The sequence below is a fragment of the Hyperoodon ampullatus genome, assembly GCF_949752795.1.
Source record: "Hyperoodon ampullatus genome assembly, chromosome: 10".
Classification (NCBI taxonomy): domain Eukaryota; kingdom Metazoa; phylum Chordata; class Mammalia; order Artiodactyla; family Ziphiidae; genus Hyperoodon; species Hyperoodon ampullatus.
This window is the reverse complement of record NC_136923.1, coordinates 9,549,196-9,572,213: the sequence shown is the minus strand read 5'-3', so window position 1 is coordinate 9,572,213 and position 23,018 is coordinate 9,549,196. Positions and strand designations below refer to the sequence as shown.

At 41.4% G+C, this 23,018-nt stretch overlaps 1 protein-coding gene across 2 annotated transcripts in view; it reads left to right on the top strand.

Moving 5' to 3' along the window:
* Positions 1–23,018, top strand: part of GRM7 (glutamate metabotropic receptor 7) — a gene marked incomplete at both ends in the record, with an annotated part of 809,284 nt that overhangs the window by 748,250 nt on the left and 38,016 nt on the right. The window contains 2 exons of one of the 2 annotated variants that reach the window (XM_079713567.1): positions 11,651–11,897; positions 17,617–17,687. In XM_079713567.1, coding sequence (XP_079569693.1) covers positions 11,651–11,897; positions 17,617–17,687 — 318 coding nt within the window. Of the gene's footprint in view, positions 1–11,650; positions 11,898–17,616; positions 17,688–23,018 lie in introns of those variants that run through there. The other variant, XM_079713568.1, reaches the window with a different exon arrangement.

Below are 23,018 nucleotides of genomic sequence, written 5' to 3'. Positions count from 1 at the left end.
ACCTGATGAGCTGTGACATGGAGATTAGGCTTGGGTTTGTCAAATGAGGGAAGACCATCTCATTCATCACATATCTATTCAACTTGTTCCCTGTGCCAGGCACAAGGATGCTAAGACAGATTAAACGTGGTCCCCGCCTTGATTTGCTCACTTCCGAGTGCTCTCTCCTTCCCTGACTTCCACAAAAGTTTCTGGTTCTGTTCCTATTACAGGGGATAATTTACCTCTGTTTTACCTCCTCTGTTTGTTAGTTGTGAATGCCTTGACTGGGCCAGAGGAGTGCTCCAGTTAAAGGACGGGGGAAAAAAGGAAGCCAGTGAAATTGCTAGAGGAAAAAGTATCTGGAAAAATGGGAAGAAATGATGGTTCTTCAAAGCCCAAGAGCCTCTGGACGTGGTTACATTATCCGATGCTACATACACATATATTGCAGCAGGGCAGCACTTTGACCATGGGTTCAGAGTTTAAGAAGTAGGACCACTAACAAGCCACCTCTTCTGCCACATCTCTGGGAGGTAGACGCCATTAGTCACCTCATGGTGTGTCAATATCCAGGCTTGGAAAGGCTAAGTGAGCTACTTAAGATCCCACAGTAGCTAGTAAGTGGCATATCCTACCTCCAGACCCAGAACCCTGGACTCCAATGCCAGTACATTTGTCGTATGTTTGATGGCTCTTGGCTGCACGACATATATTTCCTAGATTGTACTCATTCATTTGTTCAACTGTTATGAACTGAGTACTTTTATGTTCCAGGAGTTATGTACAGTAGGTCAAAATAGATGGTCTGTGCTCTCACGAGAATATTCTATTGAGGGGATAATTATTAAATAAACATGCAAGTGAATAATCACAACTTGTGATTGATGTAATGAAGGGAAATAGTATGTTCTATGAGCAAGCAAGAGAGGAAGGGCATAGTTTATATGTGAGGGTCAGAGGAGCCCTCCTCGAGGAAGTGAGACTGAGACCTGAAAGGCAGGTAGGAGGTAGCCAGGAAAAGATGAGTAGGAACAGCATCTAAGGCAGAGGGAACAGCATGTGCAAAAGTCCTGAGGCTGGACAGAGCACCGCATGTTTGAAGGACTTAGAGAAGGTGAGGGAAGGCGGAAGGGGGACCTGCAGAGTTCCTGAGGCCGGGTTAAGGATTTTCTCTTCATTCAAAGTGTGATGGGAAGTTGAGTTAAAGCGTCAGGACAGCTGGAGCCCCCTATACTACTGTCCTCAGCATTGAGTTTTAAAGCGGAATGCAACCTGGAAAAAAACCTCTCGGGTCTAATAGGAAGTCTGGGAAGGTTTAGAGGGCAGACACAGAGGAGGCAGTGATAGAGGCCATACTGCAGGCCTTCGGGAGTAAGTGGGTAGGAAACAGTACTTTTGAGATCCATGATCCAGGGCCTTGGAAACAAAAGGAAAGGAAAATGGATCTTGTGAAGGTAAGATCAAAACCCTGTACTACTTAGCCACTACTCCTCGGCCAGGTTCACTACTTTTGTTCTATTTCTCATAGAAGGGTGAGTGTTATTTCTCTGTCCCATCTCAGAGCCCTCACCATTCCAATTAGGAGCATAGGCTGAGCAACCGTTTATCTACAATTTTCTGGGCAGTCTGATTGCAATTATTTTCTCCTTCTGGGTTTAAACCATTACATAACTGAGATCGTTGCTGAGGAGTTCAGAGCACAAGTTACCCCTGGGTGGGCAATTCAGCTCCTGGGTTCCCGATGTTGGCTGCTGTGCCCATCGGCCAGGGACACCATTGGCTGAGTGGGTACCACAGCACACTACAGAGTCAGGACAGCAGTTAGGGGGCCTGTCTCCATCCACACCCACAGTGCTGCACCGGTGGCAGTGGAAAAGCAGGGAAGCAAAGGCGACACATGTGAGCTAATGCAAGGGGAAAGGAAGAACTGAAGGGCAGGAAGGGAGCTACCATAGCTCAGAGGCAAGGTGGGGAAGACACAGTCCAAAAGGAACAGAGGAAGACTCACCAAACTAACCGCCATGATCAAAACCTGTCAGAATTCATCAGAAAGTCATCGTCAATGGCTTTGAAAACTGAGATTAAGAACACACTGTCTTTTCATAAGAATCTGACATTGTCTTCGGGTCAATGACACTCTTGGGTCCAGTTTCAAGCCCTACTTGAAACACATTGACTATTCCCAAGAAATGCCAAGACTGTCTCTTTGTTTTAGCCATTAATTTGACATCAGTATTCTCATTTGATTCCTGTCTTTTTTTCTGTTCACGAGAACTATAAAGGTGACCTTAAATGTTGGCAAGATTAGACAGCTTTGCATTTCTATAAGTGGAATATTTCAAATGACAACTTTAGAAATGGAATACGTTAAGTTCAGACTTTTCTTTTTTTTTTTTTTTTTTTTTTTGTGGTACGCGGGCCTCTCACTGTTGTGGCCTCTCCCGTTGCAGAGCACAGGCTCCGGACACGCAGGCTCAGCGGCCATGGCTCACAGGCCCAGCCGCTCCGCGGCATGTGGGATCTTCCCAGACCGGGGCAGGAACCCGCGTCCCCTGCATCGGCAGGCGGACTCTCAACCACTGCGCCACCAGGGAAGCCCCTAGACTTTTCTTTTTAATGCCCTGGTTTACTTGCAAAGTAATACAGAACATCATCATTTATTACCTAATGTATTCCCCAGTGAGGTACAAGCCAGTATTTTCACATTATAAGACAGAATCTGACATTGCCTCCTACAAAATGGTGTTAGGTTCAGTCTTGAAGAATATGGCCGAGGATTCCAGGGGATCCAATGGAATCTGGCAGAAGTGTGCCTCTCCAGGCTAACAGTGGGGAAAATGCTTTGCCTTTGTATGCTAAATCACTACAAGACAGAGACCTAACACTGGGGCTCTTGAACCAGGAGGAATGGTAAATAACCTTTCAGATAATACAAGAGAACAAATAGTGCCAGCATTGGCTATGTAAAAGAGTAAAACTCCTCCCTTGTAGTTGGAAGAGGAAAAAATCTTAAAATCAAAACTGAGGGATCACAGGGCTAGTATGCATCCAGAAAAATCAGAAGTGACTGCCTGGAAGAATTAGCTATTAGGATGGCACGCAGCTCGTTAGGATGGCATGGGGAGCAAAACCCTGAACTTCCCAAGGATGTGGTCAATTGGAATAACAGCATCTCTCTGATGATGCTATGTGGGAATAGACACAGCATCAGGTTTATGGTCAGGAGAGCAAAGAACTGAGATGTAGGTGATTTCAAGCATGACATAATCACTTATCTCACGCTCCAGAAACTGATTTGCATTCACCTGGAGTGTGTGTCTTATGGCCCTCCAAATAAATAATGTAATGGTGTGTAGACTTAACATCATGTCTGCCTGGAGATACTAAATGAGAAAAATGAAACACAGTCAAACTAGGTCTTGTCCAATAATTATCTAGTTGCCTTCATTATTTATAATTCCATGCCAGACGCCTGTCCACAGAGTGTGTCCCATAATATTTGGTGTGTGTCTGTATTTCTTTATGTGTGCTGTCTGTCATCTATCTATATATTACCTATTCAGAGAAAACAGGTTTTAAATAGAATAGCATGAAAACTCTCTACAGAAATGGGACCATCTACTCTAATAAAGACTCACATTTTCTGAGCGTGCCACCGGGCACTGTGCTATCTTTTAATTTTCAAAACGGTGAGAAGGTCTCTGTGGTAGGGGTACAATGAGAAGGGTTTTATATCAGACACTCTGATAACAAATTCCTAGGGTTTGAATTTTGACTCTGTCGCTTGCCAGAAGCTTGCACAACATTACCAACCAACAATCCAAGGCCAAGTTTGAAACCACTTCTAACAAGAAACACCTTGTTTTTCCAATACCATCCTTCTAGAAGATCCAAGTATCTTCCCCCCCCTCCAAAACAGTATTTTTCCTCATCATTACACCGAATCCTTTCACCATCAGGCATTATTTCATAACTAAGCAAAAGCCTTCAGTATGTTGACCCTCTGGACGATTGAAGAAGTCCCACTGCAAACACCCTGCCTCATTCCCAGCCATGTATCATTATTAGTTCTCAAAAATATGGTGACCCTAATTAGGAAGCAAGGGGTGCAGGTGGTAAGGATCGAAAACACTGGTCTTACCTGCCAAGAGCTTCCATTTCAACTTAGACATATGAATGTTTCAAACACTTGTCAGATAACGATGTACCCTTCCTCTTTACTCTGACTATATCAGACACATTTTTCATTTTTATTGTACAGACTTTGGAATGTCATGAGAACTATGAAACTTCTCCCATCTTACCAAAAGACTCCGCTAAAGCTTTCTTGTCCCAGTTGTCAATGGTCACTTGGGAATGCACATAATAGGTTATTTCTCATAAAATAGTCAATGACAGATAAAACGGGTTTGAGTATACTTTCAAACAAAACAGAAAGCAAACTTAGTGAGATGTCTTTCCCTAAAGCAGGTTGTTATTCAGTGGATTCCATAAGAAAGATGATCATTTCAAAATGTATTAAAATTATAGGAAGAAGAACAGCAGAGTGAATAAGGCATTTTATGTTATAGCCAATAGATCAATCAGTGATAATAACACCGTGGGTTGAGTGGTTTCTACATGCTGGGCACCCTCCTGTGTATTTTACTATGATCCAATTTGATCCCAGCAACGTTACAAGATGTCTATCGTTATAATCTCCACTCTAGAAATGAGGAAACAGAGGCACACAAATAATAGCAAAATAATAATGATGATGATGATAGCTAACAGGCTACAAATAATAGCTTTTCTTAAAATAGCTGTGAATGCCAAGGCTATTTCTCACATCTAATACTTGCTTCAAGGGTAGAACTTTCTGTGCAAGCAGAATTGAATAAGTGCACACTTTGTGGCAGACATCGGATCTATTATCCAGTCAGTTCTGCGATAATGTGACATGTATGTTCTTAAAACTCACCGTGCTAAGCACAATTGTGCAATAAAAAGAACTAGACTTATGGGAAAAACCAGGTTAAGGATATAACACGCAAAAACATCATCAGTGACATTAAAAAAGAAAGGAATCTAATAAAAATGGTGGCATCGTTTTTACATGTGTTCAACGGCTAAGAAATGCATAAATATTGTAATACATACGTCATTTTACCTTTATTTAAAAAAGGACCTAAAGTTTGCACCTGGAAGCAAGTGCCAGAAGTGTTGTTGCTTGTGATCTATCGTGAAACTGTGGAGGGGGACTTGGGCAGATGTTTGAGGGCGGGCCGTGTGTGTGTTCTGTGTATCCCACAAGGCTGGGTTTGGCCGGGTGCAGTTTACTGTGCTACCTGGTGTTTCTTGCAGAAGAAATCACACATTTGTAAACACGAACCTCATGTTATACTCAAACCTTTCCCCAATATATCCATCTCATCAGGATGAATCTGCATTTTAAAGCATGCGTTACAGCACAACTGACTGTATTCTTCAGACCAGGTTAAGTGCTATTTGGAGCTGTACCTCATCAAAGGGGCCAACAGGGCAATCGTCCTGACTGGGGACGTGGGGATGCTTTATGTAGAAGGAATCTTTAGACTGAACATCAAATGCAAACAGGCTATCAGAGGCAGAACAGGTGAGCAGAGGACATACCAAGGGGAGAAGAAAGCAGGGGCCAGTAGACACTGTGAGAAAAAGGATGCGATGTGCAGTTACTACATTACGCGTTACTTGATTCTAGGTTGTGTTCCTCCTGCCACTACATTGTGGCTCCCTGATGGCAGGGAGAATGCCCTATCATCATCACAATGGTCTGTGAGGCCACTTGGTAGTACAGTGAGCCCTCTATACCCACGGGTTCCACAACTGTGGATTCAACCAACTGAGGATGAAAAATATTTGGAAGAAAATTTTTCCATAAAGTTCCAAAAAGGCCAACTTGAATTTTCAGCATGCTGGCAACTATTTACACAACATTTACATGGTATTTACAACTATTTACATAGAATTTACATTGCATTAGTTATTATAATTAACCTAGAGATGATTTAAAGTATATGAAGATGTGCATAGCTTATATGCATATACTACATCATTTTATATAAGGGACTTGAGCATCCTTAGGTTTTGGTATCCTCAGGGGGTCCTGGAACCAATCCCTCATGGATACTGATGGATGACTGTATCTCACTGAAAATGGCAACCTGATAAGTGGATGAATGCACCAGTAGTGGAAAAGTAAGGTCTCTCTCACATAGCCTATCTGGCAAATACAGGTCACAGTGAATTTACAGCATGTGGTCATTAACAGCTTGCCCTGGAATCTATCAAAATAGTCTTCAAACTGATTCTGAAACTTACACAGAAGGGATGGCAAGTTTCAAAGTTTGCTCAAGAGCACTATAGAGTTGTCAACTCTCTCAGTATCGTAGCAATCAAAACTTACAGAAGAACTCAACTAACCCTAAATGCTATACCGATTTCTAAAGCAACAACGGCGTCTCATGATATGCACTCACATTTATCTGACAATGAACTTTTAGGCCACGGTGAGAAAATGCGCAGGGCAGATTCAGCCAAGCTTTGCCTGGTGCTGCATTAAGCACAGAGCTGTGTCCTTAACAGTATACTTGCTGGTACATGTCAATCAGACAAGACATGAATAGGCCTGGATTTTTAGAAACTACTTTCTAGTTAATAAAACCTATATTAAAAGTTTAAACTATATGGCAGCAGTTACTAAGGAAGACTTATCTGGAGATCTATACCCCAGCATCCCAATATAAATATTAGGCAGAATATAAATATTAGCAGCTCACATTTCATGGGTACTTGTTTCACAGGCGTTCTGCTAAGCACTTAAAAAAATAAATTCATTTATTTATTTTATTTAGTTATTTTTGGCTGCGTTGGGTCTTCATTGCTGCACGCGGGCTTTCTCTAGTTGTGGCGAGCGGGGGCTACTCTTCGTTGCGGTGCGCGGGTTTCTCATTGCAGTGGCTTCTCTTGTTGTGGAGCACGGGCTCTAGGAGCCTGGGCTTCAGTAGTTGTGGCATGAGGGCTCAGTAGCTGTGGCTCGCGGGCTCTAGAGCACAGGCTCAGTAGTTGTGGCGCACGGGCTTAGTTGCTCCGCGGCATGTGGGATCTTCCCAGACCAGGGCTCTAACCCGTGTCCCCTGCATTGGCAAGAGGATTCTTAACCACTGCGCCACCAGGGAAGTCTCAGCACTTTTCATATATTAATGAATTAGATCTTCAAAGCCATCATTTGAAAACTGAACTATTAGTATCTTCCTTTTACAAATAAGGAAACTGAGAGACAGAACTGTTACAGCCAAGGATTCCGTGCATCAGATTTTAAGAAAACTGCTGTTCTAGAGTATCGTGTAGAACACTTAGCCGGGGACTCCCCTGGTGGCGTGGTGGTTAAGAATCTGCCTGCCAGTGAAGGGGACACGGGTTCGACCCCTGGTCTGGGAAGATCCCATGTGCCGTGGAGCAACTAAGCCTGTGCGCCACAACTACTGAGCCTGAGCTCTAGAGCCCATGAGCCACAACTACTGAGCCCATGTGCCACAACTACTGAGCCCATGTGCCACAACTACTGAAGCCCGCACCTAGAGCCCGTGCTCAACAAGAGAAGCCACCACAATGAGAAGCCTGCACACCACAACAGAGTAGCCCCCGCTTGCCGCAACCAGAGAAAAGCCCACACGCAGCAACAAAGATCCAACACAGCCAAAAATTAAAAAAATAAATAATAATAATTTAAAAAATTTAAAAAACACTTTGCCAGCTTGACTCTGAATCCCTTGCCTAGATGTTCCTTAGTTATATATGCTGGATTACACATGGTGCTTGGTAGAAAAGCCACATTCAACCAAGGAATAGAAACTGGATTCTGGAAATTTATTTAACTTGATGATAAAATTAAGGCTTAAGTATCCAAACACGTGGACATCGCAAGGCAGTCAGCATCCTTCCCACAAGCCTAAGCCATCGAGGACTGACTGTGGTCGGGGAGACTTTTCTCCACTGGGGATGAGCCTCAGACAGCCAGACAGGATAAGGTCAGTCCTAGAGAGAGGCTTGATCTCAGCTATGCATGCCAGAACCCCTGTGCTCTGATAAAAGGGACCAATAACGCTCACCAACACGTTCCCATCTCTGAAGAAATTATAAGGAGGATACAGTAAAATGGTGTACAATACCCAAAATCAAATAGGGTACTTTTACAATACACAATGTTCATTTTACAATAAGCACTGGGTAAAACAGGAATAGCCTTCAGACTAAAAATAAATATGTTGCAATTTGCTAAAAAAAATTGTACTAAAGGGGCTGCTGGGATGAAAACTAAGAGTCAAAAGCTAAGCATCCCACCAAAGGCCAAAAAAAAAGAGTGACTTATCTCCCTTCCTGGGGCTGAGTGGGGTTGTATCCCTGTGAATCAATACCTCTGGGTTCTCTGTAGACTGTAGCCTTCCTATCTACCCATATAACTTATTTAAAAATACTTTCATAGTACTTACTACATGCTAGGTCCTGTCCTAGCACTTTACAAATAGTAACTCATTCAGTCACCAAGATAGCGTCATGAGGTAGGGACTAATGTTATCCCCATTTACAGATGTGGAAGCTAAGGCAGAGAGGTGAAATAATTCATCCAAGGTCACAAAACAAGTAAATGGGAATTGAACTCAGACTAGCTTTAGATTCCTTATTCTTAACCACTCTGCAATGTATAGAGGATTTGGGGGCATAGGAATTTGGTCAATGATGTTCCTTTTGGTTTTCATAGATTTCAGAAGTGTCACCAGAAATTATAAAAATTTCAAAACAAGTATCAAAGTCTTGACGGACTCTAGCCTGAAAATAACGAAACTAAACACTCCATAAAATAAACAGCATCGCTTTTGAAGTCTTAAATTGCTAAGTAGCCTCTGTTGAGAAAAAGCATGTATATATACACATACAGGCACAAACATTTACATATGTACATAAGCATATATGTTACAGTTTTATATAAATCATAAACTCAACACAAACAAGCTATGGATGATTTCTTCAACTGCAAAATTTGCTTTTGGGTGGAGAAAGAGAAACAAAGCTTAAGATCCCATGGGTCAGTTTATAGCCCTTTCTTTCTTGGACTGGCTAATTCATGGTTTGCAAAGCCCTCATTAGTAGGATGACGGCAATGACCATGAGGGAAGGAAGTGACATTGCCTAGGTTCATGAAGCTCTGTTCTATGGTAAGACTTTCTTGGATAGGGTAGGCATTAGAGCAGAATGGAGTTGAAGGTCTAAAGGTACTCTCACAGGAAAAGATGAACTTTAAAACACTGTCTAATTCACAACCAAAGCAGCCACATAGCACAGGGAGATCAGCGCAGTGCTTTGTGACCACCTAGAGAGGTGGGATAGGGAGGGTGGGAGGGAGACGCAAGAGGGAGGGGAGGGATATGGGGATATATGTATATGTATAGCTGATTCACTTTGTTATACAGCAGAAACTAACACATCACTGTAAAGCCATTATACTCCAATAAAGATGTTAAAAAAAGGATCATTAATTCAATATGGTTTTGTCTTTATATTTTACATTTACTACGTATTATACAGTTAGCGGCTAGCAGCTCCCTTAAAGCATTCAGAGACATGCCCATTCAAATTAATGTTTGCTGGATAACAGCATTCCTTCCAGATGAGATGGCAAAGTCTCTTTTAATTTCTTCTCCAGAGCCTCAGATTGAAGAAATAAGATCAGAAATGGCCAGGCAGCTAATAGGTCTGATGGCAATTTTTGTCTATTTAGAGAAAGGCTGTTTGGCCATAGAGTCATCAGTAGGAAGAATGTGCCCCTTATATAAACACATGAGCTCCTCCACTGTATGATCATTAAGTGCCTACTCTTTGCCAGCACTGCAGACACAATGACACACTACATACACAAGATTCCTGCCTTTGTGGAACTTGTGGCTTAGTTGGGGAGTTGGGCAGTCAAACAATCAGGGTAGTGGGCAGATGATTACAAATGGAGAGCCATAATCAAAAAAACCCCAAAAACTGAAAGAAAAAAAAAAGTGTTTTGAGTGCCTGTAGGTAAAGAAGCTGGCCGAGACTTGAGGCTGTGGGGTAGGGCAGACTGGGATGGATGTTCTAAGAAGCAGAGGAGGAACATTTCATACAGAAGGAGACAAGAATACAGAAAAATCACATGCATGCATGTAGAAAGGTCTGCGGTTGAGTGAACCCAGCATCTTCAAGACCTGAAGGAGTGCCACATGGATGGTGTCCCAGGGAGAGTGGTGGGCAATTAGTCTGAAAAATTAGGCAGGGGGAAGACCACGTGGGACCTTGCAGAATCTATTAAGGATGGGGATTTTATCCTCAGATACAAGGGAAGACATAGTTGTGGAAAACCATGATCAAATACATTGTAAAGAGGCTAGGTTTTCCATGGATGTAAAAGGCCATGGGAGCTAGTCACGTGGGCTTTCTTTTTTTTTAATGTACTTGAAATTTATTTATACATTCACCTATCTACCTGTTTGTTTATTCATTGATTTTCAGCTTTATTCAGGTATGATTGATGACTACGAATTGCATATATTTAGGTTATACAACATTATTTTCTAAGGTGTACAATGTAGACAATGTGTACAGTTGTGAAATGATGACCACAATCAAGTTAATGAACACATCCATCACCTCACATTGAATCTAGGCTTTAGAAGTCATGCAAAACACAAACATATCTAAATGATCATGACAGGGCACGTCATAAATGCAACTGGACCAAGGCAAGGTGTCTGTAGCTTTCCCCTTACTGATCTTACCATTCCCCACCCCCTTCAACCTTCATCTTTTCCAGTTTAGGCAAGACCCAATGATTTAACACACTGAACAGTAAGTGAATGGGTTGCTCTACTGATTTCTTAAGGAAGCAAAAGGATACAAGGACAGCTATGGGGGCACCATCCGAACTACACATAACACATGTCAGAATGAGGCTTTGTAGCCTTTTAGCAACTGTCAGTGTATGGAGACTGGACAAGCCAACATCACTACATCTTGGCCCTTGCCATTGGTGTTTTGTAAATCAGCATGAAGCAAGAAGGGCTTACTTTCCAGGGAAACTCGACTCACTACTATGTAGGTACGGTAAAGGCGAACCCTTTCTTAAAAACATGCAGGAAGATACAAATACTGACATAATGACTTTTCAAATAAGGTCCCAGAGTTATCTATGTAGCAAGAGATCATGTAATGTTAATTGTGTTGTGAATGTATGAGGGGTAAAAAAACAACTACCCCTTACTCAAGGCTGCAAAATATGATCTTCATGGTTTCCTATCCAGCTGCCATTCTGAATAAAGGGACCTCAAGTCTGATTCAAGGTCGACCCTGGCTTTGAATGAAGGATACTTCTCCAGGACAGGCCTGCACATGGATTCCCCCAATGATTTTCAATCAATGAAATATACATATATATATATATATGTATGTATGTATGTATGTATGTATGTATAAACTCTCCAAGAAATGTGCAGAGCCATTCTGTCTCCCCGAGGATTGCTATGCTTTCTCTCCCAGACACAGCCATGCTCGACATCGTTGTTAAGTGCTCAGCCTCCCTCTGCGGTCATTATATTTGTAATAGTGTCTTGTGTGTTGTGTCTCCTAGCTCTACATACAAACTACCACGCTTACAATCTCCATGAACCTAAGTGCATCAGTGGCGCTGGGGATGCTATACATGCCGAAAGTGTACATCATCATTTTCCACCCTGAACTCAATGTCCAGAAACGCAAGCGAAGCTTCAAGGCCGTAGTCACAGCAGCCACCATGTCATCGCGGCTGTCACACAAGCCCAGTGACAGACCCAACGGTGAGGCCAAGACAGAACTCTGTGAAAACGTAGACCCAAACAGTAAGTATCTCTCCTTTCCTTCCATCTCCCCAGCCTGCGTCAGGAAGCTCTGGCAGACGTGGTGTGTGCTTGCCTTTCTTTGGAGCAAGACTGTGACCGTCCTTGTCGTATGGGCTGGGTTGCCTTGGCAAATGCTAACGTCTGCTCTGAAGAGTGTGCTCATTCTTGCCACCATTTTCTTTTCGCTCCCTGTTGGAAAGCAGCTTTCAGAGGCTCTGCTTCAGAAGTGTGAAATCTCCCCTTTCCCTGGCTTCTTATCCTTTGGTCCCAAACCCTCCAACTGACATAAACACAGCTGTTGAGCCCCCTTCCTTGTTCCCTTCCTCTTAGGGGATCAGCTTCCTGCTAGGGAACCTTCGACATCCCACTGAACTGCAGCAATAGGAAAGAAATTGGAATATTTAAGAATTTTGGAAGCATAACTTCCTTGCACTGGAACATGAATGTGGAGAAAGTTATGATTCTTTACTAACCAAGCCTTGTAGAAACAAAAAACACATCTCATATTGAATAAAGCTGGCAAACATTCATCCAAGTATACAGGCCCAGACACTACCATGCTAACGGCATCCCCACGTGGGGAAAACATCTACCAGACAATTCTAGAGGAGTTTCATCCCATGAAAGACAAATATTAGAGGTGGGATTAAGGATGAAATGCCAGATTTGATACCTACATGGCCTGTCTGCAATGCCTGGGTAGCCTTTACTCATCCCTGCAAATGACCACAAAGACGACGGACATACAGACACTAGTTTGTTACAAAAGAAAAAAAGAAAAGGAAAGAAAGACTACTTAACCAGAGTTAAATTCTTAAAATCCCCAGTTGCTACTTTTACTAATACTATGGTGGTAACAGTGCATTTCAGATTAAACATATCACTCCTAGGATTTGTTTTCCAAGACATTTTGACTAGTTCCATATAGAATGAGGCAGTTTAGCATGTTCAAGTTACTTCCTGTTTTAAACTAGAGAAGGTTTCAGGTTGGCCATTAAGTCATTCAGGACTTATTGTTCAGTTATGAGCTGATTTTGTTGTAGCCAAAGGTTTATTGCCAAGCAGAAAGTAGTTCCTATTCTAAATACTCTGACGTAATTCTTTATGCTCTACAACTGAGATCTTTAAAAACCAGGAGACAACTGAGTTTAACCCTGACAACTATTGTACAACGATCCACGATCTTGGCCCAATCCATTTCTAAACAGTTGGCTGAATGACTACGGTGAATGCTTGAGTCTGTGGACAAGGAAACAAAGGCCCATTAACAACATCATGGGCTTCACCTTGACGTTTCAATAGGAGAGATCCTGGGACAGGTGAGAGGAGGGAGAAACAATGGATGTACAGGCTCTGTTCCTGTATCTTCAGAAAACAATGGTCAAGTCCAAGGAAAGGGAACAGATAGAGAATTGCTGTGATATTCAATGTGGTGTAGGAAGAGGCTTCGGGTTGAGACAGACCTGGGTTGAAATCCAAGCCACTCCACTTACCAGCGGTGTGGCTTTGAGAATTAACTGAGGTTTTCTAAAGTTCAGCATTCTCATGGATAAAACGGAGATGCTAATATCTATGTCACAAGTGCGTCATCAAATCTCATACATCTAAAAAAACAGTATGTCAATTACATGTTCATGTTCTTCCATTTCTGTAAAGGTGAAAAAGCCCACATTTCAGTGTGACTGGTTACATAGACATGATGGTGACGTTAAAGGCATAACGAACACCACAAGGTAGATGGAACTGGCCAATAAAAATATTTCCATGAACATATTCATGCATCTATTTATATGTATCCTGTATTGATAAATATACCTGCACAGTTATACTTTTGAGGCATTTTATTCTAGGACCCCTTGCCAGATTTTTCATAAAAGCCTCACCCTGAAGATGTTTCAACAGCAGCTTTACATTATATTTGTATACACACACACACACACACACACTTAACAAGAGATGTCCAAAATCAATAAGCAGAAAATATGGTCAAAAGTCTACATGTATTGAAAATTAATGACCAAATTAGAAGTTTTGAAGTTGGATAATTAATCTAACACTATGCTACTTAGAAATAACTAGCTTTTTAAACAACATTTTAACTGTTGTTAACCTTTAATGATGAGGTTCTATCCTTGTGGAGGCTATTTGGGGTATGACAGTGGCTGTTAAAATGCTAACACTAACACTGACACTGATAATAACAAAAACCCATCAGCTACCCTTTGAAATAGGCAGTAAACAGAATGCTTTGGGTGGAAGATCTCTTACTCCTCATGGTAACTCTGTGGACTGGTGATCATTATTCTCCTTTTACTGAAAAAGCCTAGGCGTAGGGAGATCAAGGGATATTACCGAAGTCCCACACTAGTTAGCAGCAGAGCTTGGTGTGAAACCCAGGTCTGACTCCCAAACCCATGCTTGCTGCCCTTTGCTGCTCTGTTTCTCAGAACATCGGTGACATGTCGTAATTCTAATGCAGAAGTTACTCTTTTGGCTTCTTCATTTGGTAATACAGCTTGCATATACAGAATATAATGATGTGTGGCGGTGGACTCTTTGGTTAAATGTGCTGTGAAATGCATTCCTGCTTGCTGTGTTGTCTGCAAAGACAGGAGTAACCTGAGCTCAAAGAAGGCTGCCCAGGTAGAGGCCTCATCTTACTAACTCAAAAATCCAAGTATCTTACGACCTGTGTCGGTCACAACAATGATTCCATTTGGAATTCGTTTGCTGCCTTTCTCTTGAAAGAGTTTTGTTGGGTTTTGTCACTGTTGATGTGTTGGTGTCTACACAGAACAAAGAATAAATAGTTCAGGGGGAAGAAATGAAACCAAAAAGAGCCTTTTTGTCTTACAGCCGATCCAAAAGATTTTTAAAGATTATTTTAGTTATTTTGGTTTTGTGTAGACACTCCCTAAAACTAATGGTCAATAATTTGCCCAGATATTTGCTGAATTACAGGAGGAGATTCATGTACCTCCAAACATTGGGGTTTCTGATGACCCAGCTCCCAAAGGTCCCTAAGAGGAATCAAAAGACCTTCTCTGCACAAAATCTGTCCAGTAGAATTTTCTGCAGTGATGGAAATGTTCTCTGTTTGTGCTGTCCAGTATAGAAACCGCTAGTCACATGTGGCAATTCAGAACTTGAACCATGGCTACTTAACTGATGAAATACACTTGAAACTTTTAGTTCGTTTTAAATAAATATAAATAGCCCTCCATGGCTGTGACTATTCCATTGGAGAGCTCAGCCAGAGATCTTAAGAGCAAGGATTTCACTCTGGGACGCTCAGTCTGAGCCCATATTTGAAATACCTCCCAAGGTTTTAGCAATGTTGCTGATCTGGGACAAAGTCAACTTAATGGAGTGAAATATTTGAGGTGAGGCAAAAATGCAAACCTATAGCTATTTTAAAAGATCCCTAAGGAGCCACTAATATGGAAATAGTGCTATCACAGATAGCAATTATATCTGGAAAACCAGTCCTTAGTAATGCAAAAATGAATGTATGAAAAGGACAGTAGTGAAAATTCAATTAATGAAAACAGACATGACTATTTTGATGAGAGAGAACATTACTATTCTATTCTATTTAATACCAAATATAGCTCAAAGTCTGTCAAATTTCTGTTACTTCGGTACCAGAGACAAATAAATTATTGGCTGAAATTAAACTGTCTGGTTAAAAAGAAACAAATAAAAGCACAGACCATGTACTTAAGAAAGGAATATGTCTTTCCAAAGGGGAAATTCTGTCTACTATTCTCTGAGGGACTATATCTGGGAGAATGCTGAATTTATAGAATGAGCTACGAAGTTAATAATGGAACAGAAATGTGCCTTATTGTTTCTCTAAACACTCAGTGTATTTCAGTCTTCGGTGTTTTCATTTTCAACAGTTCTGCTCCATCACTGCAGTTTGCCATCTGGTGCATGCGCGCTTCTGCTCATCCAATGGCACACAGCAACTACATGTCCACATAAAGACGAATTTGCTTGTTGGCTTAATATGGGCAGAAATTAAAAACTGCCCCTGCGCTGCTTGATTTTTCCCCAAGAAGTTCAGTTTTCCTCTTAGGTTGCCTCTTTAGTTCAAATTCCATTGTCTGAAAGAAGAACTTCTTTCTGCATGGATTCAACAAAAAGTAAATCTTCTCAAAAATTTTAATGTATCTGTGTACTGCTACCATATTGCATAGTCAGAGCTGGGCCAATGCTTGTTGGTTTCTACACTCAGACTGAAAAACAGCAGGGGGCCTAAGGGTGTAGCTCAGCTACTTACTGTATTTTTATGTATACAAACAGTATTTCTGCTGCTAGAGGATCACAAGTGCCTGACCTAATGTGGATAGCTTTAGATCTGGCCACCATGATGCCTTCTCCACATTCCTTCTCTAAGAAGAAAGGCACCTCAAGCTCTGGTTCTCGCAGCAGTGTCCTGAATTTGGCATGTTTCCCCCAACTTTCTATTGTTGACTTGGCAGATGTATGTTCGAGGCAAACTTGAAGATGCCAGATCAACAGGAGGACTTGGTTCTTGGCTTATCCATGGCCACCAAGACCTTTTTCCAGTTGGATGAAGAATATTAACCGAGGCAGCACAGCTTTATTGGGATGGTGGGTAAGGACTGCTCCCTTCCTCACCTGGACTAGTCAGAACCAGAAGATGCTCTGTGAATTATCCTCTGGTCAGATGCTTTCCTCGTAAAGGACTGCAGTGCACAGAGGATGAGCAGCCCTAAGCTACCAGGTTCTAAACTACCATCCATTTTCTGAGCCAATGCCCCCAGGCAGTGCAGAGAAACTGCTCAAGCACCCTGACCGGTTACAGATAATTTACTCCGGAACTGCCTAGCAATTAGAGATGGCAGGCAGGTGGACAGTGTGGGATACACCGCCTTTTTGGATATGGGGCCATATGACTGATAAACTGACCCTGAGAGAGAGGCTGGACACACACTGTGCAAAAGACCAGCTTAAGACAATGAGCATATTGCAATGAAGCACATTTTAAAAGAATGACCATTTATACCTAAAATAAACAATCAAAAATAAGATTTTTTAAATATATGTTTGTATTCTGGTGCTGTTTTTTAATTACCATTTTGCATATATTGTAAAGAAAATATATAAGTAAAAACTTGTGCTGTTCAATTAAACCCCCCAACTGCTAGAAAGTGGACGAGGGCACCAAACCCTACACAAGTAACAAAGCCTAGAAAATGCTGGAACACACTCCTATGCTGTGTCAATTTGTTATGGTTTTTTGGTTTTTGTTTTGTTTTGTTTTGCTTCTTCATTTGTTTGGATCCCTGACATTCTCTACATTATTATGTTATTTGTTTCATCCTTCTGGACTAATCATGCGGGTCAGCATGAATGGACTAGGCTGAGAAAAAATAGGATGGCAACAGGAAGAAAAAAATGCTCTGAGCAGATAGATACATTATTTTGGGGCTGGTTCCCTCACCTGCTCCAGTTCAAACAAGTAAAACCCAACTGCCTTAAACCAAGAGGCACCCGTACTCCCATGTTCAGAGGTACCTGAATTGTGGTCAACTGGTCTTCCAAAGGCTACTGAACCCACTGAAAGAGTGGGCATAATGTCTATGGTCTCTATCGCAGCCTCTTCTCCAAAAGCAAAGAAAAAAGAATAAAAAGGAATGTTGTGTGCACTTTTATTTTATACATACCTATATATTTACTTTTCCTGTAGACTGTATATCACCAGTAAGAAAGAGTGTACAAAAGTCTGTTACTTGGTACACTATCCCACCAACAGTATAGCTTTTGCCTGCTTTCTAAAAGGTAAGAAACAATCTACTTTTTATTTATTTGTGTGTTCTTATCTCCACTGAGAATTAGAAATGTTTCCATGAAAACTGTGCATGATTACCTAGAAATCTATGTATATGAAGAAACGTGTTTTGGAAGATGATATTTGCTAAGCATAGTGTAGACGGCTGTTGTGGGTCACGGGCCTGGTTTATTCTCTGGAGAACATGTGACTGGACTGGGCACGTGCACATTTGTCTTTCCTGAACAAGTAGCCAATAATGGCAAAAGTGGTGCTGGTCAGCCTACTTTAAAACTCTCAATGGTGAGAGATTATTTTTAAATGCATGTGTTCCGACTATGATTTGAGAAGGCAATGTGGAAAACTTGAAGGGAGAGAGCAGGGTGTTTTATAAGCTTAGTAAATATGTTTGTTCTGGTTTATTTTTAAGGTAAATACATCCCCAGAAATATATTCATTCAAAAAGCAGTGAATGACCCTACCATCTTAAACCCAAAACGGTCATGGTTCCTTCTTTGCGGCAAAGAAATACTAAAGGTTTGCTGGCTGGGCTTGATAATGTGTTGAAGATGATTTGGGACTCTTAATTCTGCCTTAGAGAAACACTGGACCAACTTCACTGATTTGAGAAAGCAGGGAAGGGTTCAGTGAAAGATCTGAAGAGTCTAAAGATAAATTTCAACATTAGTCAAACCCAAGAATTACCAATAAATACCAAGGGTATTCAAACTAATACCTTAGAAGAAATGGTGACTCGTGTGATGTGTGAATGGGGGCATGGGAATGGGCCGCCATAAGAGTTGTTAATGACTCACCACTGATGCTAATATATCACTTAGAGCTCTCAACTAAAGGATATATGCTATGAAATAATAATAGCAGCAGTAGTAGTAACAGTAGCACCTCCCTGTTTCAGCCTAAGTGATATGACAGTATAGTGAAAAATAACACTTGCTTTGGCACATATCCTTGTCCAGCTGGAGTCAGTGCATTTCAAACTGTGGGAAAACAAGCAGTAGAAGACATGGGGTAGAGTTATTAAAATCATGGGGTGGCTTTGAAGAAAAGGCCCCCTTTTGTTTTCCTCTGAACCTCCTACTGTACTTATAAAATCAATAGTGAGACTTCTCTAGAGAGATTGCACGCAAGATAGCAGAGAGGTCCTATCGTGGGAGGGGGGAAATATCGCTTCATAATGTGGGCTAGTCTTCCTCCTTCCTAACATGGAACTTTTTATCAGATCATTTCTATGTTTCTTTCCACCTTTGCTTTTATAATGGTATTCTGAGTACAAATAATATCTTTTTTTTTCTTTTTAATCCATTTAAGAACTGTAAGACAGGAGTACTTCCAAAGAGTAATTACATTTCCTGTTGATTTTACATGGATGCCAGCAACTTAGTCTTTAATTTCAGATGTATTGTTCACATAGCTATTTCCTTTTTCCATATCAACGCGATCTGTCCTAGTTTTTAAATAGGGCATTCTTTTGTCACAGTGAATATATAACTGTATTCCAGTGAGATTTCAAGTTTTTGCAGGACAAGTGCTTGTCAAAACACTGCAGCTCATCACTTTAATAGTCCCTTTTTACATGAAACTACCTGAGAATAAATGAGAAGGAAGTTTCCCTGGGTAAAAATGATAGATTTAATCTCAGTCCATTAAAAAATTCTCCCTAGCTCCATTCTCAGTTGGTGCCTTTTGGTTTAAAGAGTGCAAGATGAAAATGTTTTAAGTCAACCTTCTGGTTAAAAAGTACTTTTAGGATGTGCTGCTTAGAAATAAACTTTTTGCTAGGATTGTCTTGTTTCAAAGAGTTTGATTCGGTGCTCTCCTTTTCTGTCAATTTAAAAGTGGCTTCATAAATTAATGATAAACATCTTAAATAGCTACTTAAAAATAACTGGGAACAGAAGTTTGTCGAAATTACAGGTATTCAAAGAGGGGAGTGTATCATCATGTTCAGGTTACAGTGAGACTGGAAAGCTTGGGCCAACAGTGACAGAAGACGTTTCATGTTGTTCATTCAAATCCATTTGTGTGGTTGTTTTCAGGGCCATGAAACAGTAAAGAAAAATCTATAAATTCAAGAGTGAATTTTTGTACTGCTGTGCTAGTAAAAAAAAAAAAAAAAAGGCCACCATGCCCCAACAATGGCAGACGATAGTGAGCAAATCAAACATGTGATTTGGGGTGTTTAGAGGAAGCAGATTCAAATTCAGACAGAACAGAATTTGACCTGGTTCGAAGACGCATTCCATATAATGCCCTCTCCTTTGACAGATACAGTACGTCAGACATTGCCTGACTCAGCACTGCCTGCATCTTTTGTCTGAATAGTTCTAAATTTTGAAATTCTGCAGTGTTATCAATCTAATGATATTTATTTTAAACTGCAGTTAAGCAAAAAACAAACGAACAAAAACTCACCACACACACACACACACAAAAACCTCAACTAGTCTGGCATCATCACCAGATCAGGAAACAGGTTATGTTAGGAGGTAAATTTTCAGACCACAGGATGGCTTTTCAGATTGGAGAACTCTTGAGTTGAATTCAGCCCTGCAAATATGGGCAGTCCGCAGTCTTATTGTGTCCACGTATATTGTTCTGAGCAAGTACATTCGTTACAATATTATGGACATTTCACTAACATATTACATGGTGTTGTAAAAAAAAAAATGAATAATCTCTTGTTTCTTATAATTTCTATAACAGGGTTATCTCACCCGTTTAATTTTTTCGGAACTGTGCAATCTAAGTTTTGGTAATGTGTTGCGACTCCCCCTCCGCTTCGACGTTCAAGGCAATAACCCTGAGTTCACTGGAGACTCCCTCAGTTTAAATTCCATTTTAAAACACTCTGTAAGTACAGCTTAGCAAAGAATATATGTTCCCTGACCTTGACACAGAATCACCTCAGAAATAAATGCAACTATAAATCTTGCAGGCATATGTCTTTCTGCCTGAGAGCTCTGTGAAGCACCCTCATTTCTCTCATCACGGTTGGACCTCAGCTCCTCAAAAACCAATTAATATTTGCCCTCTCTGTTCTGCAACTCTGGTTCGACTTAAAGAATGGGATGAAAGTTCACATGGCTGGGATGTCTACTGGTTCTTAGCATCAAAGGAACACACACATCATTCTCCAGAGTCCGGAAAGCTATGTCAGCTTTTACATTTAAGCCTGGCACTGCACCATCAGGCCAGGATCTATGAAACACAAGAGTATTTTAAGTTGGGTCAATCAAAGAAACGTTGGTCAAGCACCACTCCCCTGGGTCAGCCCTGAACTGCCTAGGAGTAGGGGGACAGAAGTGGACAGTACCCTCAGGGGACCCCAGATCTAATGGAGGACTCACAGGTAAGCAATTTTAATTCAGAGGGACAGGGGCTCTTAGGAGAGGTAGTAGCAGTGAGTTCCATGTGGACAGCATCACCCAGGGGGTTTTGTTTGAGCCGCTCTTAAAAGATGAAGGACTCTAGGCAGTGGTAAAGAAAAGACCGGAGGCAGGAAACAAGTAAGCACAAGGAAGCTTTTGTATTCAGACGAATGTGGTCTGTCCTGGGACAGGAAAGCAGTTCTGCGAGGCTGGAGAATTGTATTTGGAGGCAGATGGTTTCGGGGGATGACACGAGCCTGTGTACGGAGGGACCAAGTTGCCTTTATCTCTGCGCCGTGAGCGCAGGGCCTGCAAATGGGTCTCAGAAAATGTCCGTGGCATGAATGGAGTGTAATACTTCACGTACCAGAGGCTCCTAGCCTCACCTAGGACGTCAGAGGCAACAGTAAATATCTACTGAGTAATTATTTATTAATAATATAAGAAAGTATCAAGTCTACAGCCTCAGCAAGCGGCAGTGTAGTCTTCCCGATAAAATCTAAAAAAGGCAATGTTTGATCCTGATGTCACAGGTTTCAAAACTATCTTTTATGGATAACTCTTAAAACGGATGGTCAGCGCTACATCTGCACTTGCGTAAATAACATCTCTTTTGAGGAGCTAACCCCACGGATGAAACCAGCAAAGTTTTTTGCCTATTTATTTCCTTTTATGGACTGCAGAGACCAGTTTTCAGTTACCTTTGGAAATGAACCCTAAGCACTTCTAATTTGGTAAAAACAGAAACATAATAATCAGAAAAAACTATTACATTGATGAAGTGCATTTTCTCAGACACCGGCATTAAGCACAGATGTTGTGTTTCAGGCCCCCAGTTTCATTTGCATTTGAAAAGAAAACAGCATGTGTCCTAAACCAAGGTCAGTTAATCTCTACAATCTTTCTTCCTCCCAACCACTGTGAATGAGCATCTTCTCAGGACTCAAGTGATGGTGACTCTGGTTTCTGCTACTAAAGACATGTCTCAGCTTCGCAGATTTTTCTTTTCTTTTCTTTTCTTTTTTGGCTGTACAATGGAACTCGGATGCATTTTAAATTAGCTTTCTCTAGGAATCAAAGGTAATCATTATTTCTCTTTATAATCCACATGAATATTCTCATTATTTTTTTCTTTTCAAGTTTAAGATTCGTTTTGAATTCCTCTTGTATCTCTGCCCTCTTTCAGAGTAACCTCTGGAGACCCCAGCTTGCTCAAAAAGGACTGAGAAAATGACTCCGAAGCCTGTTCTTGCTGAGCTGACCCAAACACTCAGACGACACGGCAGCAGTCAGCCATCTCACATTCTGTAAGTTGTGGTCCAAGTATCGTTTATGACCGTGTGCATGCTGTTTTTGCCCCTCCGGCCAAGAATAAGAAAAACTGGACCAAGGTCCTAACCCTGTCTCTGATACCCTGGAGAGCATGAGCTTTATCAGCTCATGGACTTCTGTGATCTTGAATAAGTCAAGTCCTATCTAACCTTCAGTTTCCTCTTGTGTAAAACAGGAGGAAGCTTTCCTTGATGAGATACCGTGGACATTGCATGGCGTCATGTACGTGAAAGCCTTCTTTTATAAAGGGCTGTGCATAGACATGGTAGCACTGTGACTCCCTGATCATCTCTCTGTTTTATCGTAATTGGCTTTCCTTTTTCCTCTTCTTTCATGGTTACTTTTTGTTTTGCCTACTATGAACCATCAGAGTTAGAAGGAATGACATCTAGTTTGCCTCTGAAGTCAGGAACCTCTTCTCGAAGTACAACAAGCTCTGTTTCTGAGACGGGTCACTGTGGTCTCTGATGCATCATTAATAGTCTTGGGCTCGGTGACATTGACAGAGAAGGCTGTCAGTCACTCTGCAAGGCTGCTCTAGGACAGCTAGGCTCAGACCTCCTGATATATGAACCACTCCCTGTGATGAACTTTGACAGG